General features: G+C 26.3%; 1 protein-coding gene across 2 annotated transcripts in view; it reads right to left on the bottom strand.

Moving 5' to 3' along the window:
* The window catches only part of LOC123290581 (collagen alpha-3(IV) chain-like), a 78,822-nt gene extending 56,609 nt beyond the window's left edge, over positions 1–22,213 (bottom strand). For both annotated transcript variants that reach the window (XM_044870824.1, XM_044870823.1), the window contains exon 1: positions 22,000–22,213. In XM_044870824.1, coding sequence (XP_044726759.1) covers positions 22,000–22,149 — 150 coding nt within the window. In that variant the 5' untranslated portion in view covers positions 22,150–22,213. The remainder of the gene's footprint in view (positions 1–21,999) is intronic.
* Positions 22,214–22,515: the final 302 nt, after the last annotated feature.

A 22,515-nucleotide genomic window follows, 5' to 3' on the forward strand; every position in this document is an offset into this window, starting at 1 on the left:
GACAACCGGAAATGGACTAAGTAAGTGATTATATGAACACTTATAGCAAAATTTTGCTTGTAAGATCAATATTTTTAAGCGTTATAAACTTGGAGCTAAACTTAGTATACCTTGTTATATTTATTTCATATATACATGATATAAAAAGTTTATATGTACTTAAATTACACCGAAAGAAATTGGAATTGATTCTGTTTTATTAAATATAGCGAGAGTGTAATTTTAAATAGATATTATTCATAGCTTGAAGCATCTCTTAACATAAGAGCGTGTCACAAGAAAATTTTAATTTTTAATGTTGAAACACTAAACATAAAATATTCATGAACGAATTGTAGCACGACTTTTATTTTTTGTTAAATTTAACTCAATTTTTTTTGTCAGATATTAATTAGAATAAAAAAATTTTATTGGAATATTATCGTGAATTATTTAATAGTAATAAAAAATATCATGGTAAATATTAACTTGAACTTTGAGGTTATCGTACAAAGTCTATTATAAATATACAGGATGTTCAGAAAAACAGTGCAAAAGGTGTACTCTAATGATGCATATACCAAAAGTAAATAACTTTAATAATGGTTGTGTTCAAAATGATGGAGAAACATTTGTAGCCTACAATTCAAGTTAGGGGAAGAGGTCCTGTAATGATCTCACTTAGAAAAAGTGTAATTAATAGTCAAACTATTCGAGTAATGTATAACGTCGAAGTAGTTTTTGTTTCTTTATTCAAGTGTTGCAATATTGGCATGCCAATTTCTATTGTTTTGTTCAAATTTTTAGAACTATTCAATATATCTCAAAAGGAATCGTTTTACTAACCTTGTAAGGATAAGTGGGTAAATGATACCATTGATTTTTTTATCAAACAGTTCAGATAAAATATTAATTGTTCTTTTACATTACATGAACGATTAGTATAAAAAAAAATTACTGATAAAATCATATAATGGGGAATCATTTTACACACAAATTAGGGATCATTTTAACGTGTATAAAAAGGATCATTTTACCCGACAAATTTGAATATTGTCATTAAAACTGAAATTAATTATACTGAATGTAAAATTTTTTATACGCCTATCAAAATGTGTTATAATATTATTAAAAGTCAACAAAATACAAGAGTAAAACAACCAGCCTGGGAAAAGTAACACACAAAAAGAAATTCTATGTTGAAATTGTCTAACCATAGATCAAAAGCAGTAAAATTAATATTTTGACAATGAAAGATAAAATAGCTTATACATCGCCATAAGCCTTTGCGTTAGCATTTATCGATAAATATACTAGATAGCTTTGATGGTTCACTTAAAACAACGAGAGATTATTTTACCCTGAGGAATCATTATAGAACACATTCCTCTTCTGAGAATAAAATGCAAATTTTATTGTTTAATTGTAAATAATTAAAAATTTGCAAACTAATTCTATGTGGCAAAACCGCTGGTATCTCATGTCATGACACAGTTCCATAGAGAATACCATGTAATGTTTCTCGAACTTAATTTTGATGGAGTTTTCATAAAATGAAGACCGCCAAAGTTACCTATATTGCTTTTTTTTTATGAGAATTAAAAAACAGGAGGGAAAAACGTAGGTACTTATTGATCATGTTTTAATTTTTCTAGTCTCAAAAATTTATATATAAATTTATAATGAATTTTCAATCATTTTCACTTTTTTTACAAAATCAGCTTGGGGGTGTAGCATTAAAAGTGAGAAAAAATGAGCATCATTTTGAACCATAAAATAAAGAATTCTGTAAAAATTTAAAATAGTAAATGTCAAATGTAAAAATCATGGCAAACTCAATGAATTATGACTATTTTACATTTAACAAAATTGAAAACTGTGTATATCAAGAGAGGATGGAGGCTATAAAGCGGTGGTTTTTACTTTTAAGCCCAGTGAAGCGGGCGGGTATCAATCTAGTTTTGAATAAAAACGAAATCATAGATTCTTTAAAAAAAATTCAAATTTTTAAAAATGAATAAACAATAATTTTCAAAAGATATTCATGATGCTGCCTGGTGTCTACATTTTAATATATAAATCAAATATTGTTTTTATACTATTTTAATATTATTTTTATTTTTATACAGAATTTATCCCCACATTTAATGCCTATCTTATTTACTTAAATTAAAAAATTGCAAAAAATTTATTTCATTAAAAAAATGACAATTGTGACTTGTTTGAGTAAAGTCTTCCATTTCAAGAAATTTATTAGTAATAAATTTCAAAAATAAATTATTATATATCAAGACAGACATATAAAATTAAATTAAATTAATTTGTAATAAATAATATAATTTAAATTCATTAAATTTATTGTTAAATATAATTTGTTTTAGACAATCAATTGAATTTATTTGAATTAAAATGAAATCTTATAAAAAAGTAAAATTCATTGATAGATAGATAGATGATATTATATTTTGTTTAGTAAAATTTAATGATAAAATTAAAAAATTAAATATATATATATGTGACGGATCTCTTCTTGTTAAATGTAGAGCATAAGGTCATAACCCTTTATCATCATGTACTACACTATTCAGTTTATAAATATATTCAACGTAAAATGTAAATAAAATATTTAAATAAGTATATTTTAAAATTAAACCAATTGATTAAAATAGTAACTAAAAACATGTTTCGTTACTAACTATTTTTTTTACAATTCCTATATATTTATAGTTTGACATTGAAATATTATTTTAATTCATGCATGATTTTCCCGTCATTTAAATTGCAACGGAAGCAATTTTTAAAACTGCACAAATTGCACAGAATTTTTTGCAGTTCTAAACAGAAAATTTTTAAAGTGAGATAAAATTGTCACAGAAAGTTTTTAAATTGAGATTTTCTAGTTTTCACAATTAGCAATTAGTAAACCAGAAAAGTGCTATAGGTTATTTCTTCCCTATCACTGTTATTTCCTTTTCTTGTTACACTGAGTATAACACAAAGTGGTTTACACAATTATGGATACATTATCCTTAATTTTTTTATAGGAATTTTTGGAACTGTACGAAAAAAGATCCGCATTCGTCTATTATTATTATTAGCTACAAAAAACGATTTTCCGAGGGGTTGCGTTGTGGAAAATAAAATTCGAAATTTTCTGTTATTTAGACTTTATTTCAAGTCGATTGCTGCAAATCTCATCTCGCATGTACAGAACAGATAATTGTTATTTTTGGGTGCTTTTTCGCGCGCTCTCTTAACAATTAACAGTTAATCATTTTCAATGCAACTAAGCCAAAATCTTTTATCGCACGTTGTTGAGTAAGCTTTACACTACAAATAAAGATTGTATACATATTAAAAATATGACTTTTTCATTCACATTTTTCAAATTTATTTGAAAGAATCGCCTTTGTTCAAATTTTACGAAATTTTTATTCGAGAACTGGGTTTTAGAGAAGAATATATAAGAACCTGTTTTTGTTAATTTGGGCCCCTATAGAGAATATTCATGCAATTTAAATTTGGTTCAAATATTTTTTTTCCTTAACTTTTTTGGCTGGAAATTTGAACTAAACTATTATTTTAGTAATTCAAATCTTTTTAATTACTCAAAATAAATTAATAAAAGTATAAATTCAGTGAGAGAAATTCAAATTTCTAAAACGGAAATTCAAATTTTAAAACGAACGTGACGTCATAGTATGTGGCTTGTCAGACTTGTTGACATAGTGTGTGGTATTAATTATTTATATTTTGTGTGGCATTACCATAGATATATACTATCAATTACTACATACGTTTGTATTACATCTGTAATAAACAGTACATTAATTTGACCATATTACTTCGGTCAATATTATTTATTTGTTTAAAAAAATTGTTTAAACAATATCCTACCGGACTACCCACCGATAACCTAAATTTTTACGTTTAGGACCATTTTTTATACGGGATTCTCCAAAAATTTTCCATGCGAAAATAATTCATGCGCAAAGACGAATTTTACCGGGTCTATATAAAATCTCTATTGTATTATTCTGTTTAGATTCATTTCTACCTGTGATTTGAAGATTTCACTTTCTTTTCCTTGATGCTGTGTCGAATTGCATATCAAAACTTATCTAAACAGCTATTGTACAATGACCAAAGAAATAAATACATACTTTTAAAAACTTAAGTTTATAATATGAAACATAAGTACATTTTTTTCATTGTCCCACATTTAAAAGTGCAAAAAAAAAAAAATTAACAGAAGTATATAATATTGCTATGAATGAATTTACAAGTAAAGTATTTCTACATAAGGACATTATTTACAGATTTAGGTTCACCAAAAACTATTGATAAATCTATTACAATAGGCAAATATACACATTATTATTATTGTTATTAATTATTTGTCATTATATTTCAAGGTTATTTTAGTTTAGATCTTTTACTAAGAACTATAATATTTTGAGTAGGTAGAAATTATACAATAATTTTATTATTCAAAATATAAATATAATAAACTAGGATTTTTTATTTCCACGACGAACAATTAATTTTATAAATTAATAATAAAATTGTTTGTTTACTCTTGTGAATAGAAAATACCTATCTATTTATATTTATTTCTTCATATATATGTTAGCTTTCTACCTGTTTTATTTGATTGTTTTAGATACATAGAAGACCTCATAGATATCGGAATAAAGACTGCCATCGAAAAATGCACTTGATTAACTTTAAACTAATTTCAATTTGAATTTCTTTGTTAATTTGTAAAAAAAGGTGTTCATTGTAAATCCGTAATAATATTATCAAAGGCAGAAACTTGAGGGTATTTTTTCAAGGATTTGAAAAGCGGGAGCAGCTCCGAAAGCGAGGTCTAATTTCAGGTATTTCCAGCATGTTATTTGCAGTTCCTACGCTAAAGCTATAGTAAAATTGCTTTTCTGTACGTTCAAGAAGAGTTTTGGTATTTGAAATTTACCAAATTATAAGCTCATTCATGAGAAAAATCGACACATAAACAAGGTTTAAGGAGGGATTGGTCAAAGTACAAAATTTTGGTTGTTTTCCAAATAAAAAATATTTTTGTATTTTTTGACCAGTTTTAAGAAAAAAAGTACTTTTGTGATTTTTGATTTAGACGCTTAGTTTTAAAAAAATTCTTGAAAAATTAAAAATACTATATTCGATTTTAAGAAAAATGTATTCCTTTTTGAATCTCTGAGGGAATTCGCTTGCTAACACAGCTACGAATTTTTTGTTTTTTATTTTACAAGCATAAACTGTTTTATTACTATTTACCTATAAACATGTTTTGTTACCATTTCAATAAAATGAGGGCCATTTTTTGAGATTGTTGAAGCGTTATTTTCAATTTTGTTAGGTAGATAATGTGAAAGGTAAACTGAGAAAAAAAAAACTTGATTTACGGTTTAGGCCAAGTATTTGATAATATATCTCATCAAATTTCTTTTCTTAAGAGATTTCCTAAAACGTACCCACAAAAACATTAAAGCTGAGTTGAAGGAAATGTGTGAAATTTAAGTGGATAAAGTGCAAGCTGATATTCGTTTATTTCGGAAATCATAACAAATATTTTATTAATTATAAATTATTATTTTATTTATGAAAATTATTATTTTGTGTTTTGAAAAAAAAAAAAAATTAATAATGTTATAAGATTCTATAAATGATAAGGACATTGCATGTAAAAAGATAAAACAGTTTTTAGCCTAAAGATTTGAATATATTACAATTTTATTTCATTTAAAAAATAAAAATGCAATTAGATTTAGATGAGAAGTGTATGCATGCATGTATGTATAATATAAATTGCTTTTAGGGATTATATTATAAGTATATAATTAGTTTATTTATAGAATACCTAAATATAATTTATTGTTTACATGTGTTTTTTTAAGTCATCCTCTGTCAACACACTGTCAATGGTTCGTCTTAAGGTAGTCCGGCTGCTTAAGCAAGTACGGTGGTAATTCATTTTTTTGTGGTAGACGATAGTTCAAAGTGCATTGATCCAAACAAACACCGTTTTACGGCCTCTTGAGGGACAAAATTTTGAATTTTTATTAATATGTAATATATATCAAGTTTTATTAAGTTTAGGCCCAAGTTTGTGGTGCCTAAAAATATTGATGCTACGAATAAAATTTTGGTATAGGTGTTCATAAAATGACCAAAATAGTCCATTTCCAGTGTCCGTCCGTCTATCCGTCTGACTGTGGACAGGATAAAAAAAAGCAACAACAGGTCAAGTAGGTCTTGGGTCCGTAGAACCCATCTTGTAAAAATGAAACATAAAAAATTTGGTTTTTGATGCTTTTATGATATTTTTAGAGCATTTTATTACATTTACGTTATAAAAATTGACTAGTTGACTAATCACGTGACGGCCGCACTACTTTAAACAGTTCTGAAGTAGAGGTAGAGGATAACAATTAACTTTAGACATTTAATTATATCAATGGTAATATTCATCAAAATTAAACATTTTTTTAAACAGTTTAAAAAGACCATGCGGGTGTTAATTACCGTGAGCCTAAAGAGAAAATTTCTACGATTTTTTTTGTTTGCTATTAAGAGGATTAGATAATAAAGATAAATTTAGAAATAATTCTTTTTTGTGTGTGTTTTAGTGAAGTTTTAACCAGAACTATAAAGAAAAATAAAGTTTTAATCGGAGTAACGCGAGTTTTCGATTTTCATGCTCCGATGTTTGTTTAATTATCGATTTCGAATAAAAGAAGGCTAAGAGATGATAAAAGGTCGATCTTAACCCATCTGATAACCAGATGAGACATAGTTTTTATGAAATTTTATTGAATAATAAACACGACTATCGTAGTTTTTTATCGAAAAGTGTTCATGGTTATTTTTAATTAAATTAATTTTAACCAGTTTTTTCCATGAAAGATTTTGAAAGCCTATACCACTATTTTCTAAATAAAATTATTTTTCTTTGGATACCAATTTCGATTGATTAACATATCGGTGTAGTTACCTATATTGACTTACCTGTTCATATGGCATGATCAGATCTACACCGATCTGTTAAACAATCGAAATTGGTATTAAAAAAGATAATTTTATTACGAAAATAATGGTATAGATTTGTCTGCAAAAAACCGTTCATAGAAAAAATTAATTAAAATTAATTTAATTAAAAATAGTCATGAACTATGAGGCGTCTTTATAAATCAAAAAAATTTCATAATAAATAAAAAATTTAAAAAAAAACACGCTTTTGTAACTAGTTGAACTAAAAGGTAGAAAATAATTTCTTTAAACTCAAAACATTGATTTTATCGTAAAAAAGCGTGGGGTGCTAAATTTCAATTAGTGTAAATATTTGATAGAAAAATATTGGTAAAAGTAAAGTCATTACAAAATATCTTAAGAGCACTCCACACTTGTTTACGATAAATTAATTTTTTTGAATTTAAAGAAATTATTTTCTACCTTTTAGTTCATCTAGTTGAAAAAGCGTATTTATTATTTTTTAAAGAGCAGAAATGGCCGAGCGGTCTAAGGCGCCAGTTTTAGAATGTTTGACTATTTAGACTTAGGTTGCGGGTTCGAACCCAGGCAGCGGCAGTGTGAACAATTTATAATTAATGAGAGTGCAGAATTGACCATATTGTCATCGCTTGGATAAGAACGAAGTAACCGACTCCACCCACATCAAAAATGTAAATATGTTTGTAATTTAATAAATAAAGATTAACAAATAATGATGTGGGTGGCCTCTGTGATTAGACATGCGTCCCAAAACGGAGGTTTAAAACCCCCATTATTATTATTATTTTTTTTTTAAACTATTATTTATTTTGTTTTTTTTAGTTTTTTAGACTATTATTTATTTATCAAAAATTTTGTATAAATATGGTGGGAGCGCAAATAAATGTATATATTTTAAGATATGGAAATCGTTAATCCTAAAAATCCTGTTGAGGATAATCAAATAAACTTTTTAATTAAATTATTGTATTGTCATCGGGCCTTGATAAATATGCCGAATTTCGAGTTAAAAATCATGTTCTAAGTTTCCGTTACATACTAACGTACTAACATACGTATGAAGCTAATAAAAGCGTGTTAAAAAATTTGTCTCAACTGGTTATCAGGCGGGTGAAGTTCGTCTTCATACCTCTTTTGTACTAATATTAGCTTTTTGATATTATTTATAATTACTTCTGAAAAAAGAGGAAGCAGACTGGATATAAGTGTTTCTAGAGAATTAACAATATCCTAAAACAACAGTACGTAGTTTTCCTTGCTGGGTCATAGCCTAATTGTTGTCAAAAGTAGGAGTTCAAGGGTGTAGAAAGTTTGGGAAATACAGGCTACATACGTATCCATAGACCAGAATGAGAATTTGTATGTTTTTCAAAATGATCTTGTGAAATATTATTACAAATTGTTTATAGAACAAAAAATAGTTTAATACAATACCACTTACTGTGCATATTTTATTAAGATATAATTATTTTTTTTAAAATAATAATAAATTGATTTTTATATAATTCAATTGGTTATTTTTTATTCTTTCATTTGAACATGAAGAATTAATCAATAATTTCAAATATGATGTTGTTATAAATGGGGTTTAGTTACATTCAAATTGAGAAGACTTAAAAGTTAAAAAATTTAAATTTCGACTTTCTATCTATGGCGGTTCTCTGAATATCCGGAATTCATGGAGCTACACCTCTACTTTTTGTAAATTCACTTATCTTCATTCTTTATAACTGGTTCCAAAAAGAAGAGTTACATCTTTAAGGTATTTCCAACATAAAAGCATTTGTCGACAGATTTGGTCTATTTTTTCACAGACACAGAATAATGTAGGCTGTGAGATTCCAAGGTTGCAGAATTTTTTATCGTTTAGATCGCGAAATAATAAGGGTTGGAAGGAATATTTTTAGAATAAAAAAATAAATAAATAAATAAAACCACGTCGTTTGGTTTTCGAGATTTTGAGTTTTTAATTTTGACGTAGATTGGTCCATAACTGCCTGTGAAAGAACTTGCCTGTTAAAAAGTGGATTTTACCATAGTTTTAGCATAGGAACTGTACATACTACTATTTCTGATCAATTTTAACATCTTTAGCTTCAATAATAGAGGTAAAGAAATTTACACTTGAGCGGAGATCGAACCCAACATTTATGATATTTCAGGCCAGCAGCCTAAACTACTGTGCCATACTGTACATATTTTTGTTATCTCAGAATGTAAATGTGATTTACCAATTCTAAAAAATAAATGCGACAACGATGCAGTGATTTGCATCACATCAATGTAAATGGTCCGTAATAAATTTATTATTTCTACTTAAAAAAATATCAATAAGTAAATATATTCTATTTAAAAATAATATTCATTTTTGAAATTATAAACTCAATGATATATTTGATGAATAATTCCGGCCCGTACACTTCAGTTATAGATAATGAACCTACACACATGTCCGTTTGTTATCATAATTAAATTCCAGGAAGTTACTCACTAGAATATGGACTTGTGCAGATTTATTCTGTAAACTATCATTCACAACTTTTTTCTTTATCGTTTTTTTTTTTCTTTTTTTTATAATTCATAAAACAAAGAAATTATTGAAAAAATATTATAATGTATCAAGTACATTTATTTTGAGAATTCGAGTGACATACATTTTGTCAATATTTTTTTTTGACGCTTTTCCATGAACTTCATACCGCAAATGTGGATTGAACTCATTAGTATTTATATTTGTCTATAGATGGAAGCACTTATAATGTTTATATAGAATTATTATGTCATTTATTTATCAAAAATTACTAAACAGGATGTAGGAGGAATATTTCGCTCTATTTTACAATATAACAAATGATACTATGATATACGGAGTGTATAAAAAAATAGTGCAAAAATAAGAACGTAGTGGATACTGTAAATTAAGATACGAAACTTTTGCTAAGAGAAATTTAAATAAAGTAATTTTTTTTGTTAAAAAAGCGAGCAAAGTTTTGGCTCGAAATAGTAATGCGTTAATTAGGAATAATTATTAGGTTTAAGAAGTTTTATATATAGTATAATAAGAGGGTTTTTTTATTACCGGAACACAAAAACTTTAAAATAAAATAAATAATTGAAAAAATAAAAAATCGTGAAATAAAATCTGAAAAGAAAGAAACAAATTCATTTGTTTACATAGCAATTTTAACAATTGGGGCCTATTCAATTCTAGACCGACTCAAATCTTTCCAATAATGGTAAATTATTGATTCACCAATAATTAGCATTATTGGGATTGCTAAAGTGACTATGAAAACTACTGGACTTGTTAGCTCTCTTTTTACATTTTATTGAACGCAGTCGGGTTTTTGAATTTTTTAATAAATTACTTTTTTAATAGATTTTTTCAAAGAGTATTATTTATCTTTAAAAATTTGAAAACCCGATTAAAGTCATCGAAAGTTCTTTATTTTCACGTAAAAAAGTAAAATTTTTGAAAATAAATTTTAAAACAGAAGTAATATATTTAAAAAAAATTGTGATAAGCTTATTTTCAACTTTTGTTGCTTCAATAACTGTTTTGTTTCAAAAATGTACTCCCTATAAGATCAAAATTTTCAAAGAAAGAAAGAACACTCTGTAAATTTTATGCCAATTTGCATTATTTTTCACTTAAGGTTTTTGTATTAATATAAAATATTAGCAAATTTCAAAAAATTGTTGTGTAAACTATAAATAAAACGCCTTTTTTTAAGAAATTATCATTTTAACCAGTTCAGTGTTCAATTTTGGACAAATCATAATTTTTAATCGCCTACTTAATTTGTTCAAGTGAAAATAATTTGGGTGTTAACGATGTTATTATTAATTTGATCGCATGCCTTTTTATCTGAATATAAAAACTGTATTATATTGAATACCAGCATTTAAGTTTACAGTAGGGTAGAGTGTTATACCAAAAAAAATTTACAATTACAAGAAAATTTGTTTAAAAAAATTTTAAACAGTTATCACTAATTTTGATTTCAATTAGGATTAATAGGACTTCTTTTTTTTCACTTGCACAAAATTTAGTTCTTAACCTTATGAAGTATTAGTGATACAGCAGGTTGGTTGATTCAAAGTACATGACTGTGTTTCTTTGCAAACTGTACATCCACCAATAAGTAGTGATTTAAACCCTAATTCTCTCTAAATCACTATTTGTTGGTGGATATTTTGTCATATTTCAGTTTTAAACATAATGTAAAGTATAGAGGATGTATAGTTTGAAAAGACACACAGTCATGCACCTTGAATCAAACAACATGCTGTACCACTATTACTTGATAAGTAAAATTTTGCACAAGTGAAAAAAAATGTCCTATTCACCCTGATTAAATCAATATTAGTAATAACTGATTAAAAGTTAAGATTGTGATTGTGTGAAAAGTTTTTACTTTTTTCACTGATTTCTATTTTACTTGTTAGTAAGTGCACAGGGTTTCCTGTTTTCTGGCAAATAAACTTTATCTTCATATAGTTGCTGGCAAATAGATAACCATAATTTCCAAGAAACTGAGTGATTGTTTCTAAGGTACAACAACTTACTTTATAATAATAATATTTTTGAATGTTTTTATTAATTAAAAATATTAAAATTGTTTAATAAAATTCTTGACTTTTATTAAATGCAACGCTGCTGAATAATTAACATTATTAATAAGTTTTAATAAGTAGTCTGTTTTTATAAATATTAAGGCAATGACATGAAATTAATAACACAAAAATAATAATATACTTATTCAGACAAACACGTGCTTCAGGCCCTGAATTTACAAAGCCTTTATGTGTTATATTTATTAATAAAGAATAAGTGATATAGAGTATGATCCATGATAGTTTCATGATTTTCTAAACCATTTTATTATTGTTTAAAAGTATTAATTCTTTTGGGAAATAAAGGATCTGAGTTAACTATTAAAGGATCTAGACGCAGATCAAATCTGATGCTAGAATATGATGTCCCACTTTAATTTGAATAATTTTTGTACGAAACATTTTTTTGTAGTGTAAGTATTTTAGAAGATATGTGGGTTCATCGATTAAAATGGGTTAACTTGTATAATGTATAAGTAATAATAATATGTACTATGACGGTAGACCAAGTAGATAAGTTTCCCGTCCCGTGATTTGTATATTATATTGGACCACTTTTATCTATTTACTTATTTATTTAAAAATCATTAAATTTTAATTTTAATTAGGTATTTTACGTATATCAAAGAATTTATTAAATTAATTTTATGTGCAAAATTATTTTCATACCTAGCTTATACAAAAGGAATATTAACAGGCGAGTACATGTTTTAAGGTTTGAATTTACAAGGCTTTTGGAGTTCGACGTGATTGCGATATCTGATTAATAATTTTCATGATATTTATAAGCTTTTTTATTAATTTTGAAAATTGGGTAATTGAAAAAGTTACATTTGTTAAAATTTGCTCGAAGGTTTTCCCTATTACGGTCTTCTTTGAATTGATTGTGTCAACCATCACCGCGGTCAGAAACAGAGATTTCTGTGGCCATGGTGATTACTTCAAAAATAGTCTTGAAGATAACCTGCCTCCTGTATTTACTAAAGGTCCCACTTGACGTCATAAGGTAAGATCGTATAGCGGTGAGGTTGGTATTCACTTAAAAGACATTTTTAACTCTTATAAAACATTTACTTGTTTGGTGTTATGGTGTGAAAGTTTTTTAACCTTCTTTAAGTTACAAAAACAAAATTAAATATTTAGTAGCATTAGAGGATTGTTTTTCTGTAAAAGTTACTTTCTGTACTACAAAAATTCTTGAAAAAAATTTATTTTTAGTTGCCACTAAATAAGATATAAATATATTTTTAATCGTTATGAAACCTCCAAAATTATAAAAAATTTTTTTCTTTAATTTTTATCAATTTAATAACATCCTTGAGCGGCTCGGTCAACCGGTCCATTTTTCATTCATATTTGATCCAAAAATATACAATTTTTATCAAATGGGTTATCATCAATACACTCACACAATTTTACATTTTTTTTTTTACATAATAAGATAACATACGCAAGTGTCACATGTTTTAACATATTTTCTATTCCGGACAAATGGCTACGCACAAATCTAATTAGTGCGTAAAGGTTACCATGAATGCTGAAAGATTAGAACTATTGTTTTTTTCTTTTTTGATAGATACAAAAAAATTTTGTTAAAAAAACTAAGACAACACTTTTTTTTTTAAAATATGTATTAAAACGTGGTATAATTTTAAACTTAAAGTAATAAGGCGTGATGTGTTCGATACCTGTTAGGTAAAGTAATTAAGAGAGTAAAAAAAGGCCTAAAGACCTCGCTATTTTAGAATTTTTAAACTTGTTTTGGAATGTTTGGTTTAATCTTTAATAAAAATGTTACTTTAGTTCATTTAGATTATAATTTTATAAGACCATAAATTAATTGACTAGCGTTTCTATTTTAATATCATTTTGCCACCTCTTCCACCAAAATTTAATATTTCTTGTAGGTCTAATATTAATAGGAACATTTAAGAATTTAATGTTCTATTTGTCACAAGGATTCAAAATATTGTTGTAAAAAAAAGTATTGCACTGCGCTTCGATCTTCGATGATATGATGATGCTATCATACAGCGTATAGTTTGGTCTATGGATATACAAAATTGATTTGTTGGTAAATAAATAAGGCTTCGAAGGTATAGATATGTACATGTCAAATTATACAAGGTTATACAAGGTTGATGAGATTACTGAGCTTCAAACTTTGATAAATTTATCACGTAGGCTGAAAAAAAGATTTCTAAACACAAGAAACTTTTTCTTCAACTAAAAATATTCTTTCTTGGCGCAGGATTTTAAAAGAAGGCAAATATTATTGAAACGAGAGGAAATAACTTAGTGACAAGAAGAATTCCTTAATGCAAGAAAATTTTTTTCTTCTCTAAATAAAATGTTTGTTTTCCTTTTAATATTCTTGAGTCAAGAAAATAATTTTTTCTGTGTAAAATTTGGTACACGAATACAAAAATTGTTGATTTGGGTCCATATGGAATAAAATATTTATGATAATGAGTAGGTACCAAAAGTTTCGAGAAATCGATGTACCCACATGACAAAAATTTATAAAAATAAGTTAAACGAATTAGTTAAATTGAATTGGTATATTAATTTAATTTTTGTAATACTTAAATTCAAAACAGTCCAAGTTTTTTTAAGAGTGGGAAACTGCACCTACAGTTGCATACACGTGACGAAGTCGCGGGCATCAGCTGGTTAATTATAAATACAGAAATTATGTCATCCATAATATTATATCACAGATAATTGCATATGCAGTTTTTGTATTTAAGCGATTTATCAATTATCCCTTCTTAAACATCTGCCAAAATGATGAGACTGATTGTATTACAATGGGTCATACTTATGTGAAATATTTTTTATAATTATAATTCTTATAAATTAATTAGTTCAAAGAAATTCATTCCCAAATCATAAAAATAATTTTTTTTTAAATAAAATATACATATTCTTAAAAACTACATTAAAATGACATCATTTTTTTATACATTCTCATATCTGCAAAATAATTTACAATTTATTTATATTATTAAAAAGTTTAGTCACATGTTAGCACATTATTTTAAATAAATATCTCTGAAGTTTGCAAAGCTTTCTTGGTTTCCTTGTTTCCAAGTTTCTTTGGTTATATTAATATTATGGAAGAAAAACGATTGAAAAAATATTATGAAACAAAAATGATTGGCCAAAACCGACCGGAAGGAAGCATAAAAAATTATTTACATATTTTCCTAGTTAATTTTTATAATTGAGTATGTTGACTGCTATTTAGAATAATGCGGCCAGCGGTATTTTGAAGACATAGTTCTTGAAACATTAAAATGCTTTAAACGAAAAGAAAATGAGGTTCTAGATCTCCGTTCCGTAAATCTGAATTTTTAAAGACTACTCAAGCCTAAAAATTATTTAAATTTACCGGTGTATTAAATAATTTAAAAAAAAATTTTCTATCGCTCCCTTATTCCTTAAATTTTTTTCGTATTGTGTTTGACTAAGTATTTTTGAACTGATTTTGGAAAATTCTATTCAAACCTTTCCTGAGAACATAGGTGTTTTATACAACTTAAAAGAGTTCAAAACTTACCATATGGTTCTTGGTAAAAGTTTTATAATGTAGGTACTTCCCTCTACCATCTTTACGTTCACACATGAATTTGTATAAAAGATATGGAACCATGAGAACAGCTTTTATTAACTAATCTTTTTTAAACCAATTTCCCTCTACATTTCCGTAACCATTAAGATTACTTTGGCCTCAAATCGTGTTTTTTAATTTTTTTATGACTTAATCAAAAAAACTTTCGCCTTCACGAGAGTTGCAAACTTTTTAATATATGTGTATAAGGCAGAAAAAAAGGCAAAAAAATTTTAAATTAAAAAGAAAATAATTGCACGTTTTATGTTGCCAGAATAGGATTGATTACAAGCATTAATGATAAAAAGCCTGAAGATCATAGTGATTTCATCGATATAAAATTTCTATAATTAGTTATTTAATACATTGTTATCAAAAATTTATAGACTTTTTTACTTTAAATTTTATAATGAATATTGCTCTCTCTCTTGAATTTGTTGAGTAAATCCAAAACAATATTTTAACGTTACCACGTGAACATACACTACATTGTGTTAAATATGATACAATGATGTAATGAATTATGATTGAAACTATATATAACACATAAATATGATTTCATTTGAAAATACGCTATTATTTTTATTAATTACATAATTGGTCATTAAGTCATAACATTTAATTAACAAACAATCAGAGTAATTAAAATAGTCAATGATTCTTGATTTTAAACATTTATTAACCAAAGTAATTCGCGAATTTGTATCAACTATTCTAAGTAGTTAACTAACCAACTTTCCTTCAATTTTGTGGAAAATCCTTGCATGTCCCAAGCCACTCTTTACAACTTTTTTAGGAATAGATTTGGAAAAATTCTGGAGCTAATATCTTATATCTAAAACACATTTTCATTATTTATTTAGAACAGAAAATAAACTTCTTGTAGAATAAGTTTAACTTATTTGTAGAATTTTTATTAACAAAAAGGTTTTAAGAAACCAAAAATATCTATTTTACAGAAATAATATTTATCATTTAAGATTTGATCTAGTTTTTTTTTGTGGGTGATTTTCGGCAAATTTATCTTAGTTCATGAATTTCTACCTCTATCGTTTTTTAAATAGCGTGTTATCTGTCAGTAAGTTATGAAACTGCAGTTGCAATTCAAATTTCACTCTGTTCACATTTTAAGTTGTTAGTTCAAAAACAATTTCCTTCCCGTTTTCCCTCTCTTATCAAAGTTATGATTTAAGAATTTAAATAAGAAAGCTAAATCAAATTTTATTGGGTATTCAATTATTGAAGAAAAAAATCAGTATTTAAAAATAGAAATATGACGTGTTGTCCTGTTCGTTACAATAATTTTTTGGTAGGTCAAATTATTTAGAATAACGGTTTGAGAAATATATATTTTTTTAATCGTAATATCTAGATCAAATGTCAATGTTTTGTTTTTTTTTCTCGCAGGAAATTTTTAGATAAGCAAAATTAATATTTTTTTTATTTATGAAAATAAAATTATTTTATTTATTAAGTCCTAGTTTCACATGATAAAATATATATTAAAAATAATTTTGAAATAAAATAAGAGGATAACGTAATTTCTTTAATAGCTATGCACTGTTAATAACAACAGGGGTGAGTAGCAATAATCGTAGCACTTATTTTTAAAGAACCATTTTTCCGTAAACATCATTGTTTATCCGTGAGGGTGCAAATAAGGTTAGCAAAATAAAGTAGTACCTATGTGTACAGGTATTGTATATAAAAAAAAAGATTCTCTTACACACAAAGTAATAAGAGAAAAGGCTCTTATTACTTTGTGTGTAAGAGTGGATTTCTTTACTTACATGACGTAAATAAATAAACAATTGCGTAATCTACATTGTCTATACATGGTATTTCAACAATTAACTCAGTCCATTGTTTGTTTTCACTTATTACATTTAACATTCGTAAAAAGCTGACATTTTTTGTCTAGATATTCAATTTGTCATTTAGTGTATGAATCGATCGTCAGATTTTGCATTAAAATTACCAATTATCGGAAAATCGGCTGGTACGAATTAAGAAACCACACACAATAAGGTACGATCTCCTATAAACGTATAGCCAGTATCGTATAGCCTTGTGGTTAGCATTTGAATTGGGGAGGGGGGGGCGTTTGCTAAGGATTAGGACCATTAATTTTTCTATGAATGAATCAGAACCAATAAGACTTATTATTTTACCTACTACTATAATTGTGATGGATGAGCTGATAAAATTAAATGTTGATCAACAAAAATCGATTTTTGACGATACGTAAACAAAATTCCTGCAAATTTGTTTATGTAATCATTATCTTGCCAATGATATTCAATTACTTTTTTAAACATACAACAAATACAAAAATTGTTGAAGCACAAAAATTAAAAAATTGGATTGAAAATTTTATATTTTAAGGATACGATTAAATATGTCCCAATTATCAACCAATATCTTTCAAATAATAATCTTGCAATCCTGAGGGGCATACTCCCAATTCTATCATCCCAAAATTTATGTTGGTCTACTATGAAGATCTCTACAATAATGAAAAAATGCAAATTAAATCGCTAAATAGATTTTCATAAAACAACATTTAATTAAATTGATCTTCTTAAAAAATCGTACTTATTCGTTTTGAAGCTACGATTTCCTAGAGATAAGTAGTATTAAATATTAAAAAAATAAACTGATGAAAACAAACAATTGACTGAGTTAATTGCAGAAATATCCTGTATCGAAATTGTCAACGGTCAATGCTTGTATTATTTTAAAAAAATTAGAAAAATTTAAAAAACTTACACAATTATAGCGATGTTTTGGTTTTCGAAAATTTTTGAAAGTATTTTTAATAATTTTTTTTTTTCATTTTCCGAGAATTTTTCACAAGAACACTAGTTGAAGCTACTTGTAAATTTTCAACTGCCTATCTTTTATAGTTTTGGTGAAAATTGATTCTAAAGTTTTATCCTAATTTGGGCCCTCATGGGTAAACAGTGATGTTTATGAAATAATGTTTCTAACATAAGTTGATAATTTTTTTTATAAGGAACATTTTTTACGTTTAAACTTTTGTTCTATCCTTAATGGTTTACATGACAGATGGAAGACTACGAACCCTAGACACAATTGAGCTATGTTGCTCATAAATTTCAGCTTGATACCTATTTTCGTTTTTGTGTTATCGTATTTACGGATAGACAGATTTTATGAACACTAAAATTTCGTTCGTATCATCCAAATTTCTATGCGTTAAAAACTTGGGACTAAAAATAGTAAAGCTTGATATATATTTCATACATACAGGGTATAAAAATTGAAAGAGTCAACCATCTGGTCCACCATCATACAGTGAGTAAGAAACGTAAAAATATTTATTTAATTCTGTCTTAAGGATGTATGAGCATGGTAGTGGGGGCACAAATTTAAAAATAGATATTTTCAATTTTGATGATAAATTTATATTATTACTTGACGATATAAGACGAAAAGTAAGAATAAAATTTTTCGATATCTGGCTTAATTTTCAAAATATCGAAAATTGAAAATTTTGTTTAATTATTTAGCTTTCGATATTTCGAAAACCAAGACACATATCGAAAAATTTTATTCTTATTTTTCGTCTACATTCATGAAGTTATAACAAAATTCATCATCAAAGTTGAAAATAAGATAAAAATAATTTCAACCCTTAATCTACCCTGCTCTTACATCCCTTATATGGACGGTGACACTTAGTTTTTTTCTTTTCTAATTCATTGCTAATATGTTTACTTTCTATTAAAAAGTTTTTTTTAAATTTGTTTTCATTCATTGCAAATGAAAATTATCAAAAACTTCCAAAATATGTCGTTTTTTGAGATTCCTCCATAAGAGCCAATGTATTTTATATCGATTTTTAATGACTTTTTTCTTAAAAATTTGCACGGATACCTAAGCTGAAATTTTAACCACATATTCTTTGAGTAAAAGACTACCTACAAACAAATTTTGAGCCTTTAAATCAAACATTGTTGTCATGCTCATACATCCTTAAACGCTAAATGTATCCTATCGGGCTCTTAACGTTTGAAACAAGTTTATTAACGTATCAACACCGTGTACCGCTTTTTGTGAGCCACTTTGTATAAGTATATAATAATATTTTTATAGTATTTGTATAATGCTATAGTTAATCATTTGATTATAAAACAGCTCAAAGCTGAAGTCATCAACCATCCAACACCAAACATGAATAACAAGAATCAAGTATCGTCAAATCAAGTGCATTCATTTCATTAACTCTATGAAATATTTTTTAACTGCTGTAACTTATAATTATTAACCAAAAAAGTGCATATACAAGTAAAAAAACTTCTTTACTTTATTTGTATTTTTATAATACTTTCCCTTGTTTACTCTGTGATAATGAAATTCATTCATTGTTTTTGGATCTTTATGAAAGTCCGCTAACATTACATAATAGCCTGAAAAATATTACATTTAAGGAAAAATGGACACTACTGTTTATTAAATATATAGACCGGTAGCTGCTAAGATCGGCCATACTATTGGCTTTTGTATAAAAAGAATTTGGGAAATCTAAGTACAATGTTTCAAAGGTCTATTTCATCGATTGATAAAAGTAAAGCGCATTAGATAAATTAAAAAAATGGGTTAAATGATTAGAAAATAAATTAAATGGAATTAAAAGCCCAAATTATTAACTTTTTTTTCTGCTCTATCATTCGAATTTAGTACAATGGCTTTGGAAAGGCTACTTTAGTTAATAATATACCATGTATATATGAAATATATCAAGGTTTAGTCCCAAGTTTGTAACGTTTAAAAATATTGATGTTACGAACAAAATTTTGGTATAGGTGTTCATAAAATCCAAATTCCGGTTGTCCTTTCGTCTGTCTGCCCGTCTGTCTGTCTGTCAACACGATAACTCAAAAACGAAGAGTTATCAAACTGAAATTTTTATAGCGGACGTAAAAAGTGAGGCAAAGTTCGTAAATGAGCAATAAAATTCAAGTAGGATTTATCTATAAAATATGTTCCTTATAAAAAAATAAACAACTTTTGTTTCAAACATTTTTTCGTTAACATCACTGTTTACCCGTGAAATTAGGTTAGAGCATTATACATGTATTGTATTGTATCAAGTATACATTTATTTTATGTATGTAGGTATTTGTTTATTAATATTTTCACTGAGGAAGTGAGAAGAAAGATACTCTTATTACTTTGTGTGTAAGAGTGACTATCTTTTTTTATTTACATGGAGTAAAAAGCAAACGATTGCGTAATCAACACCGTCTTTTTATGGTTTTTCAACAATTAACTCCGTCAATTGTTTGTCTCCACTTGTTTTTAGTGTCTATTATTTTTTTATTAATCGATGAAATAAAGAATGCTTACAATTATTTTTTACTGTTCAAACCATTAAAAATTGTCTCTATTTTTAAATTTGCAATTTTTGATGTTATTTGAAAACATAGTTATCGGCACTTCCACCATTTTTTTTTTTGGTGCGAGTTTTACAGTTTTCAATAATTTTCAAATAACGATTTCCGATTGATATTTTAGTGATTTTGTTCATTTTTTTCATAATGTAAGGTAAAATTCGCTCGCGTGTATATATTACTAATTTAAAATATTTACAATACGCATGCGCAATATTTAATAAATGTTCGTATAAGAGATAATCAATCTTTGTAGCATAAACGAAAGGTGAAATTTTATTTAAAATTTAAAAAAAATTGTCATGGTTTAAAAGAAAATAACTTATAAAAAAAAACTTTTGAATTAATTATTCAAACTAGAATCCTTATTGCTTAAAACATTTATGGCTAAATGTAAAAAAGAAAAAATTAAGGAAAATGAGTGATTTAATATTTTTAAAAGAATAATAAACATTGAAATTTTTTTTAAATGTGTATTATTTCATCGGCAATATGAACATTGCAATCCGAGCCATTTTTAATTTACACTTTTCCAAAATTATAAATTAATTATTATGAACAACAATTATGTTCAAATTAAAAAAATTATATAATTGTAAAGAATACACGAAATAATTGAGAATTTAAAGTCGATCAATTTCGTATTAATATATTTAAGTATTATCATCAGCCATGCGCAAACACTTGAAACCATTTTTTGCGCTAGTTTTGAAATTAATAACAAAAATATTAAATTAAATCATAATTTACGGAATAATAAAAGAAAATTAAAAAAAAATTTGAAGGTTAGACCATTTTCAAATAAGTTTGCAGCGCCAGGACGGTTTTTTAATAAAACTTTTGAAAGCGCAATTTAATTGTTTATATTATGTACTTTTATTTGACATTAACATGCGAGGAAATAAGAGTAAAGCTTTTCTTTACCCTTGATTAAGATGGTAATTTTCATACTTTCTGATTATTTTTTGTAAAAATTTATAATTCATGACAGCGACCTATTTAAACTCAATTAATCCTAATAATTAAATTTACTCATTTATTTTGAATGAATGGGGTATTGCGTGTTTTTTTAATCAATATTTAGAAATTTCAATGAAAGAAAATTTTGATTTCATACCCGTAAACACTGTTTATAAATGCAATAAATAAAAATATTACATGTCTTTTATTTTTTAGCCATTTATTTTCAGATGACTTACAACAATGAATGAACTTAATAACAATACAATTTTCAAAAAGAAAAAAAATGAATATTTGAATAAATATAAAAATCAGTTGAATTAAATAAATATATTAAATAAATAATTTAAAAAAATAAATAAATAAATAAAATATAAAACTTACTTTTTGACGATTTTCAGCACTAACATAATACACAAACAATAATAGAAAAATACCGATAACGATAATATTCGTTCCGAAAAATTGTTGCCGCCTGTGGCAGCAACTAAACGGCCGTTGCATGGTCGTTACTGTGGCATCAACACATGCCATGCCATATTCTTACACTCATATTCATTGCTGGATTTACTTGATTCCCTCTCCAAGAGTTAAAAAAAGGAAAAAAGAAGTATTAGCTCATATGTAGATGCGTTCGTAAATTCTCGCCGCCTCTAATCACACACAAAAATTGTATTAATCCGCCACAATGTATCGTATCAAAAAATTTTAAATAATTATTAAAAAAAAAAAAATTAAATTAAAATATTTTGTGTCATTTATTAATTTAAATTCAAATGCATACAATTCAAATAAAGATGGAAAGATCTTTTCTGTTAGTGAGTTAAAGACTATTTGTGTGTGTTTTTTGTGAAGATAAACGAACGATTGAGATTACTTAACTGAAATGGTACTTTATGT

Source organism: Chrysoperla carnea, chromosome 1 (assembly GCF_905475395.1).
Source record: "Chrysoperla carnea chromosome 1, inChrCarn1.1, whole genome shotgun sequence".
NCBI classification, from domain to species: domain Eukaryota; kingdom Metazoa; phylum Arthropoda; class Insecta; order Neuroptera; family Chrysopidae; genus Chrysoperla; species Chrysoperla carnea.